General features: G+C 41.7%; 1 protein-coding gene across 1 annotated transcript; it reads left to right on the forward strand.

Annotated features, from left to right (window-relative positions):
• Positions 1–8,883: 8,883 nt before the first annotated feature.
• Positions 8,884–11,262, forward strand: S100Z (S100 calcium binding protein Z; the record flags this gene model as incomplete). The annotated part of the gene is made up of 2 exons (XM_060094364.1): positions 8,884–9,051; positions 11,091–11,262. Coding segments are annotated over 2 exons (339 nt in total), but the record flags the coding sequence as incomplete, so codon positions are not given.
• Positions 11,263–15,477: the final 4,215 nt, after the last annotated feature.

A 15,477-nucleotide genomic window follows, 5' to 3' on the forward strand; every position in this document is an offset into this window, starting at 1 on the left:
TACCACATCTTTAAAAAATTTTTTTATTTTATATTGGAGCATAGTTGATTAACAATGTTGTGTTAGTTTCAGGTGTACGGCAAAGTGATTCAGTTATACATATACATGTATCTATTCTTTTTCAAATTCTTTTCCCATCTAGGTTATTACAGAATATTGAGCAGCATTCTCTGTGCTATACAGTAGGTCCTTGTTGGTTATCTATTTTAAATATAGTAGTGTATACATGTCAATCCCAAATTCCCAATCTATCCCTCCTCCCCACCCTTCCCCCTGGTAACCATAAGTTCATTCTCTAAGTCTGTGAGTCTGTTTCTGTTTTGTAAATAAGTTCATTTGTTTCATTTTGTTTTTTAGATTCCACATATAAGCAATACCATATGATATTTTGTCTTTCTTTGTCTGACTTACTTCCCTTAGTATGATAATGTCCAGGTCCATCCATGTTGCTGCAAATGGCATTATTTCATTCTTTTTAATGGCTGAGTAATATTCCATTTTATATATGTACCTTATCTTCTTCTTCTTCTTTTTTTTTTTTTTTTGTGGTACGCGGGCCTCTCACTGTTGTGGCCTCTCCCGTCGCAGAGCACAGGCTCAGCGGCCATGGCTCACGGGCCCAGCCACTCTGTGGCACGTGGGATCTTCCCGGACTGGGGCACGAACCCGTGTCCCCTGCATTGGCAGGCAGACTCTCAACCACTGCGCCACCAGGGAAGCCCCCTTATCTTCTTTATCCATTCATCTGTTGATGGACATTTAGGTTGTTTCCATGTCTTGGCTATTGTAAATAGTGCTGCTATGAACATAGGGGTGCATGTATCTCTTTGAATTGTAGTTTTGTCCATATATATGCCCAAGAGTGGGATTGCTGTGTCATATGGCAACTTTCTTTTTAGTTTTTGAGGAACCTCCATATTGTTCTCTATAGTAGCTGCACCAATTTACATTCACACCAACGGTGTAGAAGGGTTCCCTTTTCTCCACATCCTCTCCAGCATTTATTGTCTGTGGACTTTTTAATGAATGGCCGTTCTGACTGGTGTGAAGTGGTACCTCATTGCAGTTTTGATTTGCATTTCTCTAATAATTAGTGATGTTGAGCATCTTTTCATGTGCCTATTAGCCATCTGGAGAAATGTCTGTTTAGGTCTTCTGCCCATTTTTTGATTGGGTTGTTTGTGTTTTTTTGTTATTGAGTTGTATGGGCTGCTTGTATACAGTAAGACAACTACACACAAACGAGTTCTGTTTTGAGAGCACATTCGTAAGTCCAATTTGTTCGTTAAGTCCAACAAAGTTAGTCTAGGTACCCAACTAACACAATCAGCTATATAATACTGTACGGTAATAAGTTTATAATACTTTTCACACAAATAGCACGTAAAAAACAAACACAAAAAATAAAGAAAACATTTTTAATCTTACAGTACAGTACCTTGAAAAGTACAGTAGTACAGTATAACAGCTGGCATACAGGGGCTGGCATCAAGGGAACAGGCAAGAAGAGTTACTGACTGGAGAAGGGAGAGGAGGTGGGAGATGGTAGAGCCAAAGGATGGTCAGCAATAGAAGGAGGGCAAGCTGTAATTTCACTCATGCCTGATGTTGATGGCACAGGTTCTGGTTCCTTGCTGGATTCAATTCTATCTACCCTCTTGAAAAAAATGATCCAGTGATGACTGGGTAGTAGCTCTTTTTTTCTCATCATAGATGACATGATAGCACTGGATTGCATTCTGAATGACTGCTGCAGTCTTCATATACATTCTACATTCGGGTTCTGTGCCTCAGAAACTAACAGTGCCTCCTCAAGTAAAGAAAATCCCTTGCCATTTCCTGAATCGTGAATCTCTTCAGTTCTTCAGTTACTTCTTCTTCCTCTTGTCACTCTACTCTCTCAATTATTTTCACTTTTGTTTCCTTCATTATCACTTGGTGCTTCTTAGCAGTACCAGCTACATCACTGCTGCTTTTACGCTTGCTCCAGACATCAGGGCTTGAAATAAAGATACTGTACTACTGTACTCTATACAGTACTATAAAGTACACAAAAGCACAACCACTTGTAGAGGATGCACGCACATGCCTATGTACGCCAGACACGTGAACTAACTTACGTGATTGGACATGCGAACGCATGTTCACATCTTTGAAAGTTCGCAACTTGAAGGTTTGTATGTAGGGGACTTACTGTATTTTGCAAATAAAGCTCTTGTCAGTCACATCATTTGCAAACATTTTCTCCAGTCCGTAGGTTGTCTTCTAGTTTTGTTTATGGCTTCCTTTGCTGTGCAATAGCTTATAGGTTTGATTAAGTCCCATTTGTTTGTTTTTGCTCTTATTTCTATTGCCTTGGGAGACTGACCTAGGAAAACATTGGTATGATTTATGTCAGAGAATATTTTGCCTATGATCTCTTCTAGGAGTTTTATGGTGTCATGTCTTATATTTTAAGCCATTTTGAGTTTATTTTGTGTATGAAGTGAGGGTGTGTTCTAACTTCATTGATTTACATGCAGCTGTCCAGCTTTCCCAACAACACTTGCTGAGACTGTTTTTCTCCACTGTATATTCTTGCCTCTTTTGTCAAAGGTTAATTGACCATAGGTGTGTGGGTTTATTTCTGGGCTCTCTGTTCTGTTCCATTGATCCATATGTCTGTTTTTGTGCCAATACCATACTGGGTTTTTTTTGTTTTTTTGTTTTGCGGTACGTGGGCCTCTCACTGCTGTGGCCTCTCCCATTGCAGAGCACAGGCTCCAGACGCGCAGGCTCAGCGGCCATGGCTCATGGGCCCAGCTGCTCCATGGCATGTGGAATCCTCCCGGACCAGGGTACGAACCCATGTCCCCTGCATCAGCAGGCAGACTCTCAACCACTGTACCACCAGGGAAGCCCTACCATGCTGTTTTGATTACTGTAGCTTTGTAGTATTGTCTGAAGTCTGGGAGGGTTATGCTTCCTGCTTTGTTCTTTTCCTCAGGATTGCTTTGGCAATTCTGGGTCTTTTATGGTTCCATACAAATCATTTTAGGATTATTTGTTCTAGTTCTATGAAAAATGCCATGGTAATTTGATAAGGATTGCATTGAATCTGTAGTTTGCTTTGGGTAGTATGGCCATTTTAACAATAATCTTCCAACCCAGGAGCATGGGATATCTTTCCATTTCTTTGAATCATCTTCAATTTCGTATATTAATGCTTTATAATTCTCAGCATGTGTCTTTCACCTCCTTGTTCATGTTTATTCCTAAGTATTTTATTTAATTATTTTTTGATGTGATTTTTTAAAGGGATTGTTTTTTTACTTTCCCTTTCTGATATTTCATTGTTAGTGTAAAGAAATGCAACCAATATCTGTATATACTCTTATATCCTGCTACCCTGCTTAATTCATTTATCAGTTCTAGTAGTTTTTGTGTGGAGTCTTTAGAGTTTTCTATATATAGTATCATGTCACCTGTATATAATGACAATTTTACCTCTTCCCTTCCAATTCAGATATGTTTTATTTCTTTTTCTTGTCTGATTGTTGTGGCTAGGACTTCCAATACTATGCTGAATAGAAGTGGCGAGAATGGGCATCCTTGGCTTGTTCCAGATTTTAGGGGGAAGGCTTTCAGCTTTTCACCATTGAGTATTATGTTGGCTGTGGGTTTGTCATAAATAGTTTTTATTATGTTGAGGTATGGTCCCTTTATACCCACTTTGGTAACAGTTTTTATCATGAATGGATGTTGAATTTTATCAAATGCTTTTCCTGCATCTATTGAGAAAGAATTTTTAAATCATCCATAATTCTATTAAATAACTATTAAAACTATTTTCATTTTCCTTCTTTCTATATGTACACAAATTTTCCATTGTAGCATACATATGATTTTTATTTTACTATTTTCACTTGTTTTGCTAAAAAATTCTTTTTGCATCTCTGTAGCCTTTTTTTTCTTTTGCATTTCTGTAGTCTTTATAATTCTACTTTTAAATGGCTACATGGTTTAATTTTTTTGTCAGACAAACATGGATTTGAATCTCAGTTTGCTATAATCTACTTATGTGATTCTGGGAAAGTTTTTTCTTTCTTTTTTTGAAGTGCTTTATTGAGTTATAATTGACATACAATAAACTGCATGTATTTGAAATGCAAACTTTAAGTTCTGACATGTATATACCTGTAAAACCATCACCACAATCAAGATAATGAACATATTCATCACGCCCAAAAGATTCTTCCTACCCTTTTGTAATCTCTCCCTCTTACCCCATATAATTATTTTAGACTCACCCATGTCATTGTTATGAAAGTGACAGAACATTTGAACCAGGTTACTTAAAAAGACAAAACTGGAAATGTTGGAAGGAGACAGCTTAGCCTCCTGTATGACTCTGGCCTGGCCTCAGAGGCAGACCCTCCTAGGAATCTGTGGCAGGCTCAAGCACCTTTAGGGTGTCAGTCATATCCCAGGTAATATTGATGGCTTATTTTTCACATATTTCCTTTTTTTCAGCCTCCATGGCCAAAGCCCCACTTTCCAGCAGCTCTGCTCTTTTTGCCTCCCACTTGTGGATTTTCAATAGCTTTTTTTTCTCTACAATAGTCCTTACTTTTAAACTCTCCCATATCTGATATTTCCATTTCTCTCATTCTTTGCATGCTATCTTGTATGTGAAGTTATAGCTTTTAGTCCTAAGGATTATGACACACACCAGAAATTGAAAAGTAAAACTGTAATTAATGACTCATAGAGCAAATAAGGTGCTGCTGGAGGACCCCTCTGGGCTATGAACAGGTAAGTCTCCCCTGCCCGCCCTGGGATTTCCTGTCACCTGTAAATTTGTGTCACTGGCCTGACAGGGTCCTCTTGAGACTTTTGACATTATCTTTGTTTCTGAAAGTCTCCTGGAGGGCAGAGGCTGGGGCTGGCTTACAACACAGACAAGTTCCTGAAGAAGGACCATGCTCGATTTACAGTATCAAGCACACTCTGGGAATTAGAGGGCTTCCAGATGCAGTCCTGCAGCCTGACACCAAGGGGCAGCACATACCAAAGGAAACATCTAGCTCTGCTAAAGCCAAGCAGAAACCAAGCAGAAACCACCTTGCTTTTAAACCCCAAGAGCAAAAGCACACAGAGGCCATATTCTCATCTCTCGAATCAGATTACAGCATTACAGTTTTAAATATCTATTAAGAGTTTTGCTTGCCAACTGAATTTTCCAAGAAGTTAATTTGTTGTTGAACATGATTTAAATATAATACTGCTGAGACCCACATACTCTGTAAGACTTACCCATTTTAGTGCATTTATAACTTCAGCAGCTTAACCTGAAAATAGTTCCAAATTCACACTCTTTCTATTCTTTTAAATGACTGTTGTCTGTCTGTCTCCTTTTCTTTCATGAAGCAAATTTTGTATGTGGAATAACGGCAATCAAATAATTCTTTGGAGAGTTAAACCAGACAAGGCTCAACTCTTTGGTGAGCTTAGTTTCCCTCTCTGAGGCATTTGTTCATTAATCCATCCATCAGCAAAGATTTCTAAGCATTTCCATCACATGCTTGACCCTGTGCTAAATGCTGTGGAGTGCAAGGATGAATGAGATATCAATTCTGCCATCAGGGGACCCATTCAAAGTCTAGAGAGTGGGGAGTATGTGGGCAGATGAAATAAAAAAGTGATTACAGGAATGTGTGATAAGTGCAATGATAAAAAAGAAAAAGAGATGCTCTGGGGGACAAGTGAGAACAGAGGTGGGCACCTATCAGGGTGAAGGTTGGGGAGTGGGGAAGCTTGCAGGAAAACTTCCAAGAGGAGATATTTGAACTGAGCCTTGAGGAATAGACAGAATTAGCCTTCCAGGCAGTGGGCCCAGAATAACCAAGGCAGGGAAGAATGAGAGAGCACAACATTTTGGTCAGTTTGTAGGCAGGTCAGACCTTTGAATGCCCAGGAGTGTGGGTATTGATTTGTGTTTTAGATAAACTACTCTGACAGCAAAATGGAGCTCAGAATGGAGGAGAATAGTGAGTAGAGAGAGCAGTAAGGAAGCTACCACAGTAATAGAGACCAAAAATTACCAAGTCCTGAAGGTGGTGAAGAATGGAGAGAAATGGATAAGTTCAACTGATTTTTTTTTTTTTTTTTGCGGTACGCGGGCCTCTCACTGCTGTGGCTTCTCCCGTTGCGGAGCACAGGCTCCGGACACGCAGGCTCAGCGGCCATGGCTCACGGGCCCAGCCGCTCCGCGGCATGTGGGATCTTCCCGGACCGGGGCACGAACCCGTGTCCCCTGCATCGGCAGGCGGACTCTCAACCACTGCGCCACCAGGGAAGCCCAGTTCAACTGATATTTAAAAACAGTGCCAGATGCCGGGTGATGGGAGCAGCTGGATGACAGAGCTGGTCAATACAGCAGGAGGAGCAGGTGTGGGTGTGGAGAGGGCATGGGTTTTGCTTTGGTCCTAACCAAGTTTGAGAAGCTTGTGGGACACTCTGGTAGGAATGGGGTCCAGCAGGTGGTTGGATAGTGGTTTTGGAGCTTAATAGAGAACTCTGGGCCAAAAGATATGGTCTGGGGAGTGATTGAAATTATAGGAGTAGCTGAAATCGCCAGCGTTTAGGAGTTGAAGAAAGTGCATTCAGAAATGGGAGACTCAGGAAAGTGTGTTCACAAAGCTATAGGGGTGTTCTTGGAGGGAAGACCCTACATAAAAAAGACGTCAGCATTCCCTGCATTCTCTATCCTTAACACAACCCCAATACAAATAGCAATGAAATTTGCTAGGGCAACGTTCTTCTCCTGTATTTACACAGGACCTGGCATAACATCAGTGCCTGACAAATATTTCGTGACTATACGTAGGGACGTGCATCCAGTGGAATAATATGCAACTTCAGTGAAGAATGGGGTAGATCTATATGCTGATATAGTAAGATTCATATGAAGTTAAAAAAACTAGGTGCACACATGTTGATGCTGTTACAGATATATATATATTTAAGGATATATATATATGTAATGTTATATATAATTATATAAATGATAAACATATCTTTTTTTTCTGTAAGGATAATAATAGCTGGTACATACAAAGCACTCGGTGTGTTCCTGGCACATATTTTAACTCATTTAATCTTTTCTGTTGGGTAGCTACTACTGTGATCCCGTTGATACAGATTGGGAAATGAAGACACAGAGTGTAGGTGACTAGCCCAGGATCACACAGGGGCAGAGGGGAGAGCTGGAGCCAGGCAGTCCGTACCTTCTACCACCGTGACCTGCTTCTCACGCAGGAAAATGTTCACCTAGAAGGACGAGGGTGGGGAATGGTGGAGAGAGAATTTTACTTTTATTTCATACTCTTGAGTATTTAAAATATTATTTTACCATGCACACTATACTCCTTTAATCATAAAAAAAACCAATTTAAAAATATTTTTGAGAATTGGGCTTAAGGTATAAGCTGAGGACATCCCTGGGGACCTCTCCGGAGGGTCCAGTAGGCTGCCTCGTAGTAAGATGGAGGAGGCAGGCTGGTCGAGGACACATCCCAACAGGCTTGTGGAAAGGAAATACAAAGGAGACACTGGTTTGCTTTCCATATAATTAAAGTTCAGCCCTGAGAGCACAGCCAGCATTTAAAGCACAGCGGCCAGTTTCTGGCTTTGGTTTTTCCAGTGACTTATTCTTTGTTAAGTTTCTCTCACTTAGAAATCCCCCGCTGTGGATTCCTACATGCATGGCTTCTAGGGCTTCATTCCATGGATTTCAATTTTTTAGTTTTTGACTAGGCAATACAGTCCTATAACTGAAGAAGTTAAAATCAGTTTAAAAGGGGTAAATGAGAAATCTTACTCCCAACCGCTCTGTTTCCACCTTGGCCCTTATAGCTACTACTTCATTTTTTTTTAACTTTCTTTGGTAACCTTTCAGTGATTCCTTAGACAAATTCAAGTATATATACACATATATATTCTTAGCTTTATTTCTTTCCTACACCCCCAGGGTCGCTGCTTTGTTCCTTTTTAAATTGGCACGTGGAGAGCTTCCTCTTTTTTTTTTTTTAACAGCTATACAACTCACTGTCCATTGGGTTAGTTTAGCGAGTCTGCTCTGAGCATATTCCCTTGACCTTGCTGTTGGCTTTGCTGAGGAGTCTCCAAGTTTGAACCAGTGTTTCTTCTCTGCTCCTCTATTTTTAGAGTTCTTCCCAGTCATCAGCTTCCTAGCAACTGACTGCATTTGTACCCACACTCTCCGTAATGAGGGGTAACCGAAGCCTTCTCTTTCCCTCTTTGCCTTCTCTTTCAGGGCACACAGTGGGGGCCAGCCCTTCCTTGATGGCCCATGGGGCAGCAGCTCACACCTGTTCCTTCTTGTGATTAAGAACAGACTCAGTTACTTCCACTTGAACCTCTTGTCTCTGCCAATTTTCATCTTCTTGGGAACAAAAGTGCTGGGGTGAAACCCCCGGGTATATATGCTTATAGTTTAATTGTAAACACCTGTTGACAGAGCCCTGCACTGGCTGAACAGGTATGAAGTTACGTATTTCCTTCCTCTTTTTGTTTATTTTTAATCTGTGTTTATCATGACTCTGTATTTGTTGTCTGATTACTAACTTCCAAACACTTTGAACCGGCTCCGTCGTTGGGGAGTGGGGATTAGGGAGGAGAAAAACTCACCCACAAAGATCTCTGCGGCTTGCTCTGGATGGGCAGAATGCTTGGTTAATTGATGATTATCATGGTTTAACAACCATCACCTGGGGCGTGGGCTGACCTGGGGATGGCAATATTCCGTTTTAATGAAGGCGTTGATGTTTCCCCACCCACTTATCCTTCACAAATGTTTTTTCCCTGGCTTTGGTGGCCTGCCCTCGGGTGGTCCCTTCTGCTGCCCACACGCCCACCCAGCTGGAGATTGCCATGGACACCATGATTAGAATCTTCCACCGCTACTCCTGCAAGGAGGGGGACAGGTTCAAGGTCAACACGGGGGAGCTGAAAATGCTCCTGCAGCGAGACCTCACAGAATTCCTCTCGGTGAGTCTGGCTTTTCTCCCCATCCAGTCGAGGGGGGATGCGGTGCACATTCAGGGATAGCCTCCACGTACACCACCAGCTCCTGTGTCCTGCCACACATTGTATAATTCCTTTCGAGATTCTAAATACAGGGAAGCAAACACTAGAGACCTTTGTCTTCTGTGTCTGTAGGCGTGTGCGCTTTTCTATAGTGCCTAGGGTTAGGGTTTTCAGTGTTGGAAATTATATTTGAGGCTTTTATCAATTATTCAGTGTTGTAGTACAGCAAAGGTATAGCTAGTTATACTAGGAGTTATAGTTATAACTAGTGACACAAGTTATACCCGGAGCTCTGTCCTGCTGTCTATAAATGAACAAATATTATGTTTAGGGTCAGAAATGAAACCTGGGGTACTTTATAATGGGATGGCAAATTTTCTAGTGAATAACAAATACCAGGTGAGTTTGTCAGCCAAGAACAAGCTGATTGGGATTGACCGAAAGGGTGTGTCTGGCCAGTGACCAGTTGGGTAGCAAATAGATTGACGTCTCAAAACAGCCAGAAGTTCAATAAAACCACACGTGAAACCTTACAATGGAGTGTTTGGAGCCTGCTCAAGAAAATGCTCGCTCTTGTGTTTCTGGAGTTGCCCTGAATTGATTTTAGCACGTGTAATAGCCTGGCATGATGTTATTCTGCCCAAACCCTGTGTTAAGACGATAGTAATTATAATTATGACACTTTTATCTCCACGCTCTATGGGAGAAGCTTAAAGTAAAAATTTTTAACATACAATACCTTTTCAGTAATTTTAAGAGTCCCTGAGAACATTTTTCTTTTTCAAATTCAGTTTGGCTACTGTATTACATAACATTTAGGATAAAAAACTTGGTAGGCCACACTTGGCACATTGATTTATTCAAGTGAAATGTATAAGTGTTTTTTTTGCGGTACGCGGGCGTCTCACTGTTGTGGCCTCTCCCGTTGTGGAGCACAGGCTCCGGACGCACAGGCTCAGCGGCCATGGCTCACGGGCCTAGCCGCTCCACGGCATGTGGGATCTTCCCCGACCGGGGCACGAACTCGTGTCCCCTGCATCGGCAGGCAGACTCTCAACCACTGCGCCACCAGGGAAGCCCTATAATTGTTTTTGATTGAGTTGATTTTGATCAATTCAATTTCAATTTCCAACCATTTAATGGTTGGCAGCTAATGAGAGGACAATGGGGAGTTCTTGGAGGAAGTGAATTATACTTTTGGAAACATTTCTCATCAGCCTCTTATCATAGGAAAGGTAGGTGCTTCACCGCCCCACCCCTTCTGAACCCTGATCTCCTCAATGGGCTCCTTGCTTTCCTTTCCACCTAAAAAATGGGATCATCCTTATAAGATCTACCCTTTATTGGGTGCCTCTGTTTTGTTTTGCGACACACAAAACAGGTTGCCAGCTAAAATATTATATGACCCATGCAATATTTGGGACATAGTTATACTAAAAAAAGTATTCATTGCTCATCTGAAATCCACATTTAATTGGGCATCCTGAATTTTTATTTGCTAAATCTAACAATGTGGTGCTAAGCACTTATAAAAGCGTGTTGAAGTAGCCCCCAGATTTGTGGGAGACATTTTTTTCCTCGTTTGATAAATTAGGACATTTTAAAATGTTAAGTGATTTGCTCCAAGTCCCATTGTTGGTAAATGGCAGAGTCACTCACTATCCCCCTTTGGCTTCATGTCCCCCTGACTTCCTCCCCAGGCCCTGGCCCTCAGCCTGTCCAGTAAATGCATTTTCATCAGCAGCAGCTCACTTTGATGTGCTGCTGTTTGCTCCTCTTGGCGTTTAGGTCTGAAGATTATATGGGGGGGGGGGGCAGAAGCCCAGACTCCTTTAGAATGTGTGCCTGGTTCAAACCTCCCTGCAAATAGGCTCTTGGAAATTGCTTTAGATGCTAAAAATGGAAATGCAAACTTTACTGTAGATAAAAGGAAAATACGATTTCAGTTGTCATTACGAACGTCAGAGCCTGGGAGTTAGAAATTTTCTTTTTCCTTTTAGTGTCAAAAGGAGTTGGTTGATAAGATAATGCAGGACCTGGATGCCAATAAGGACACTGAAGTGGATTTTAATGAATTCGTGGTCACGGTGGCAGCTCTGACGGTTGCTTGTAATGATTACTTTGTAGAACAATTGAAGAAGAAAGGAAAGACAAGTCGTAAGCTAATCTAAAGGCAGAGATATATCCACAGTGATCTACCGACTGTTCATCTATACCCTCCAGATCCATAGTCATAGTAATGCCATTTATAGCTATAATATACATCTAATTCGTTGCTAGTATTAGTAAATGATGCATACCTTAGTATATGGACTTTAAATAAATATTCCAAATTTTATATGCCCTTGAAATTTTCCTATATATATATTTTTTTTAATTGAAGAATAGTTGGCTTACAATGTTGGGTTAGCTTGAGGTGTACATCAAAGTGATTCGGTATCTATTCTTTTTCAGATTTTTTTCCATTATAATGTATTACATGATATTGAATACATTGGGTTGGCCAAAAAGTTTGTTCAGGTTTTTCCGTATCATCCTACAGAAAAACCTGAATGAACATTCTGCCCAACACAGTAGTTCCCTGTGCTATACAGTGGGTCCTTGTTGTTCATCTATTTTATATATAGTAGTGTGTATCTATTCATCTCAAGTAAAGATGTTATATACTTTTTTTGTCTGTCAAAGAGAGAGCATCCCAGAAATTTAGCTCTTTCAAATGAGACTAGAACTCAGCGAATTTCTCAGACATTCATCATCCTTAAATTGTACTTTGAAATTATCCTATTAAAGAAATAGAGTGGCTCTTGCACCCTCTTGTGATTCTGCTTGAAGACGAAGCTGTGAGGGTCTGTAAGCAGAAAGGCTGATAAGTGGAAGGAAGTGCTGGCTTTTGCAGTGAGTTAGCTCAGGGAAGGGGTAAGTCCAGGACGAGGTGCTCAAGCCAAGAGAGTGCGGCCAGCAACCCTTGGGGGGCTGGTGTAGAAATACCTCCTTGTCCCTGGGGTCAGGTGATTCTGAGGCAAGTGTCTTAACGCCATTTCCCAGGGCTTCCCCTGGGCTGAGCTTCTGTGGCCCCCGGGGGAGGAGGCCTTGGTCTCGCACCTGCTCTGGGCTGCCTTCCCTTCCTGGTCTCGCTGTGAAGCCCCACCCATGTGTCCTGCATCTCTCAAACTACTTGTGTCAGGGTCTGCTTGGAGGAAACCCAAACTGTGACAGATCCTTTGCAGCGGTCCCCAACCTTTTTTGGCACCAGTTTCGTTGGAAGACAGGTTTTCCACGGACGGACGGGATGCGCGTGGGGGTGGGTGGGGGATGGTTCAGGCGGAAATGCGAGCGATGGGGAGCGGCAGATGAAGCTTCCCTCGCTTGCCCGCTGCCCACCTCCTGCTATGCGGACCAGTTCCTAGCAGGCCACGAACTGGTCCCCGTCCGCGGCCCGGGGGTTGGGGAGCCCTGCTTTGGAGAATTTAAGAAAGGGAATGGTGTGATTATATTTATAATTTTAAGTGCTTATCCCAGCCACCGTGTGAACAAAGGGCTAGAGAGAGGGCAAGTGTGGAAGAGGGTGACCTGCTAGGAGGCCGAATGCTGTGGTCTGAGGGAGAGACGATGGTATCTCCGGCCGGGGTCTGAGCAATGGAGATGAAGAGAAGCAGTCGAATTTGCTGTCTTTTGGAGGTGGGAGTGATAGGACTTGCTGAGGGACTGGTAACCAAGTGTAGGAAAAGAGAGCAGTCCAGGACGATAGAACGGGTACTGCTATTGCCTATCTGAGTCCATTCTACCTTTCTTCCATATATCAGAGCACTGATTTGTGCAGGGTGGCAATGTGCTTAGCTAAAAAGCCGTATTTCCCAGCTTCTCTTGTATCCGAGGTAGAGCTTGTAACAGTTCCAGGCAATGAGAGATAAGCAGAAATCTATTAGGAATTTCTGGGAGTGTTTTGCTCTTTCCTTATAGGCTCTGTGCCTTTCACCTTGTTAATTCCTTCCTTTTCTTTCCATTGGCATGTGAATGTGAGGCTGGAGGTGGGGCTGCCATCTTGCGACCATGAGGACGGTGAAGAAAAATGATAGAAGGAGCCGGGACATTGTTAGCTTAGGGGGACCAGTGCACAGCTCTGGTCTGCCTGCCTCTGGTCCTCTTATTATATGAAAATAAACAAACAAAAAGACCCTGCTCTCTGGTTAAGGTGGATTCTGTTAACATGCAGCTGAATGCAATCCCTAATGTTTAGATTTTTGGTCAAGCAAATGATGCAGTTTACTAAATGGGAAAGACTGGGGTAGGAGGGGCTTTATGTGGGGACATTGAGGGGAATAGCTCTGTTTGAAATCTCTATTGAACATCTAAGTGGAGATATCATATGTGCAGTTGGATATATGATCTAGTCCAGAGCTCAGGGTAAACAGGGAACGGGAGATACAGATTTGGGAGTCATTAGCATCTAGATGGTATTAAGCCACAGGACTAGAGGAGCTCACTTAGGATGAGAATGTGGATAGAGAAGAAGAAAGGTCCAACAGTTAGCTTTCAGCAGAAAGAGGAGCCAACAAATGATACACCAAAGGCATAGTCAGGGAGTAGAAGGAAAACCAGGTAAGCGCAGTACTTCAGAAGCCTAGGGGAGAAAGTCTCTGGAGAAGGAAAGAGGGTGAAATCCACTGAGAGGAGGAGTAAGTTGAGAACAGAGACCTGACCTTTAGATTTGCCAGGGTAGAGATCATCAGTAACATCAAGGACCCTGATCAAAGTGATTCTGCTTACAGAGGTGCCTATCTCCCTATCTGGCTGATAGTAGGTGCTCAGTAAATATTTAATAAACAAATAAAAGGATCTGCCAATTGTTGACTTTCTAGTGCTAAGATCTGTCATTTTGTTCTTTAAATAGGATTTTTGTTTGTTTGTTTGTTTCCCTTAAGCCCATTCTGAGCAGATAGGACAGAGAGAATTTAGAGGTCAGAACGTTCTAGAGAAGTGTATACCCTTGGTATTTATTTACTCCTATCTGCCAAAATGTTGGAAGAAAAAATGAGAAGAAAATATTGAACACTTTTTTCATAGATGTTTAGGCTCTTTTCTTATAAGCAGGCATATTAATTATGGAAGAGAAGGTCTGACTATTTCTCAGGGACCTTTAAACTTTTCATTTAATTTGGTCCAAAGTTTACATATTGAAAAATGGGCCACTAAATCATGAGAAGTAAATCCAAAAATTTCCTCATGTTCTATTCAAGGAAGGACATTCTCAACAGAGAGAAATAAATGGAAAAGCAATGTTCATTTCATGGTGTTTCTAAAAATTGATGAAAAGTTAGGAAAAGCAATTTATGTGTCAAATTAGATTTCAAATGAGTAAGAATTACATGATGTACCAAAAGCTCTTTTCTAGTAAAGGAGAGGCTTTCTTTTGTGTGTATGTGTTAGGTACTTATAATAAGTTTGTAGGAGGCAAAATTGATTATTTCTTCTGCCCAGAGGCACTGGCCTTGCATTCGCTGGAGCTTAAATCAGCTTTAAACAATATTCAAGGGCCATCTCTAAATTAGCACATTCTGATGTTTAACATTTTCTCAATGTGGTTATTGGAAGACAAGGCTTATGGAAGACAATAGCCTACGTCTGCTTGGGGCCCTGGGCTTGAGATATGGCTGACAATACAAACAGCTAGAAAGCATTAAAGAAAAACAAAAACCTTAAGTTTTAATTTTGAAAACAGATTTTGTTTTTCCTTAAGAATCATGGGGTTAAGGAAGGCTTTACAGAGACAAAGAAATGGGGCAAGGATATTAAAGAGAGAACTTGGGCAAAGTCATACAGGTATGAAAGAACAGGACATGTTGGGGGGAATGCTGTTGTTTGGGGCACCCTAGGGTATGGGGTGTAGGAGAGCAGGAAATGGGGCTGGAGAGGTAGACAGGGCTCAGAATCAGAAAGGGCCTTGGGTGTTAATGTGAGAAATTTGAAATTTATCCTGAATGTTATGAGAAACCATTGTAGGATTTTATGTATTTTTTTCTTATTACTTAGAGCAGTTTTTATGTTTCTAAATGTCCCCCTAAAATATTTGAATCTTTAAAACAGTGGTTTTGAACTCTAACTTCACATTACATTCACCCAAGGTATTGCATAAAAATATAGATGAATATAAACTCCACCCCCACTAAGATTCTGATTCAATTGGTCTGGGAACAGGACCCAGGAATCAGCATTTTTAAAAGAGCACCAGGTGATTCTAAATGCAAACAGGGTTGAAAATCACTCCTTTTTTTTTTCTTTGTGGTACGCGGGCCTCTCTGCTGTGGCCTCTTCCGTTGCGGAGCACAGGCTCAGCGGCCATGGCTCATGGGCCCAGCCGCTCCGCGGCATGTGGGATCCTCCCAGACC

This window comes from Mesoplodon densirostris, chromosome 3 (genome assembly GCF_025265405.1).
Source record: "Mesoplodon densirostris isolate mMesDen1 chromosome 3, mMesDen1 primary haplotype, whole genome shotgun sequence".
Classification (NCBI taxonomy): Eukaryota; Metazoa; Chordata; class Mammalia; order Artiodactyla; family Ziphiidae; genus Mesoplodon; species Mesoplodon densirostris.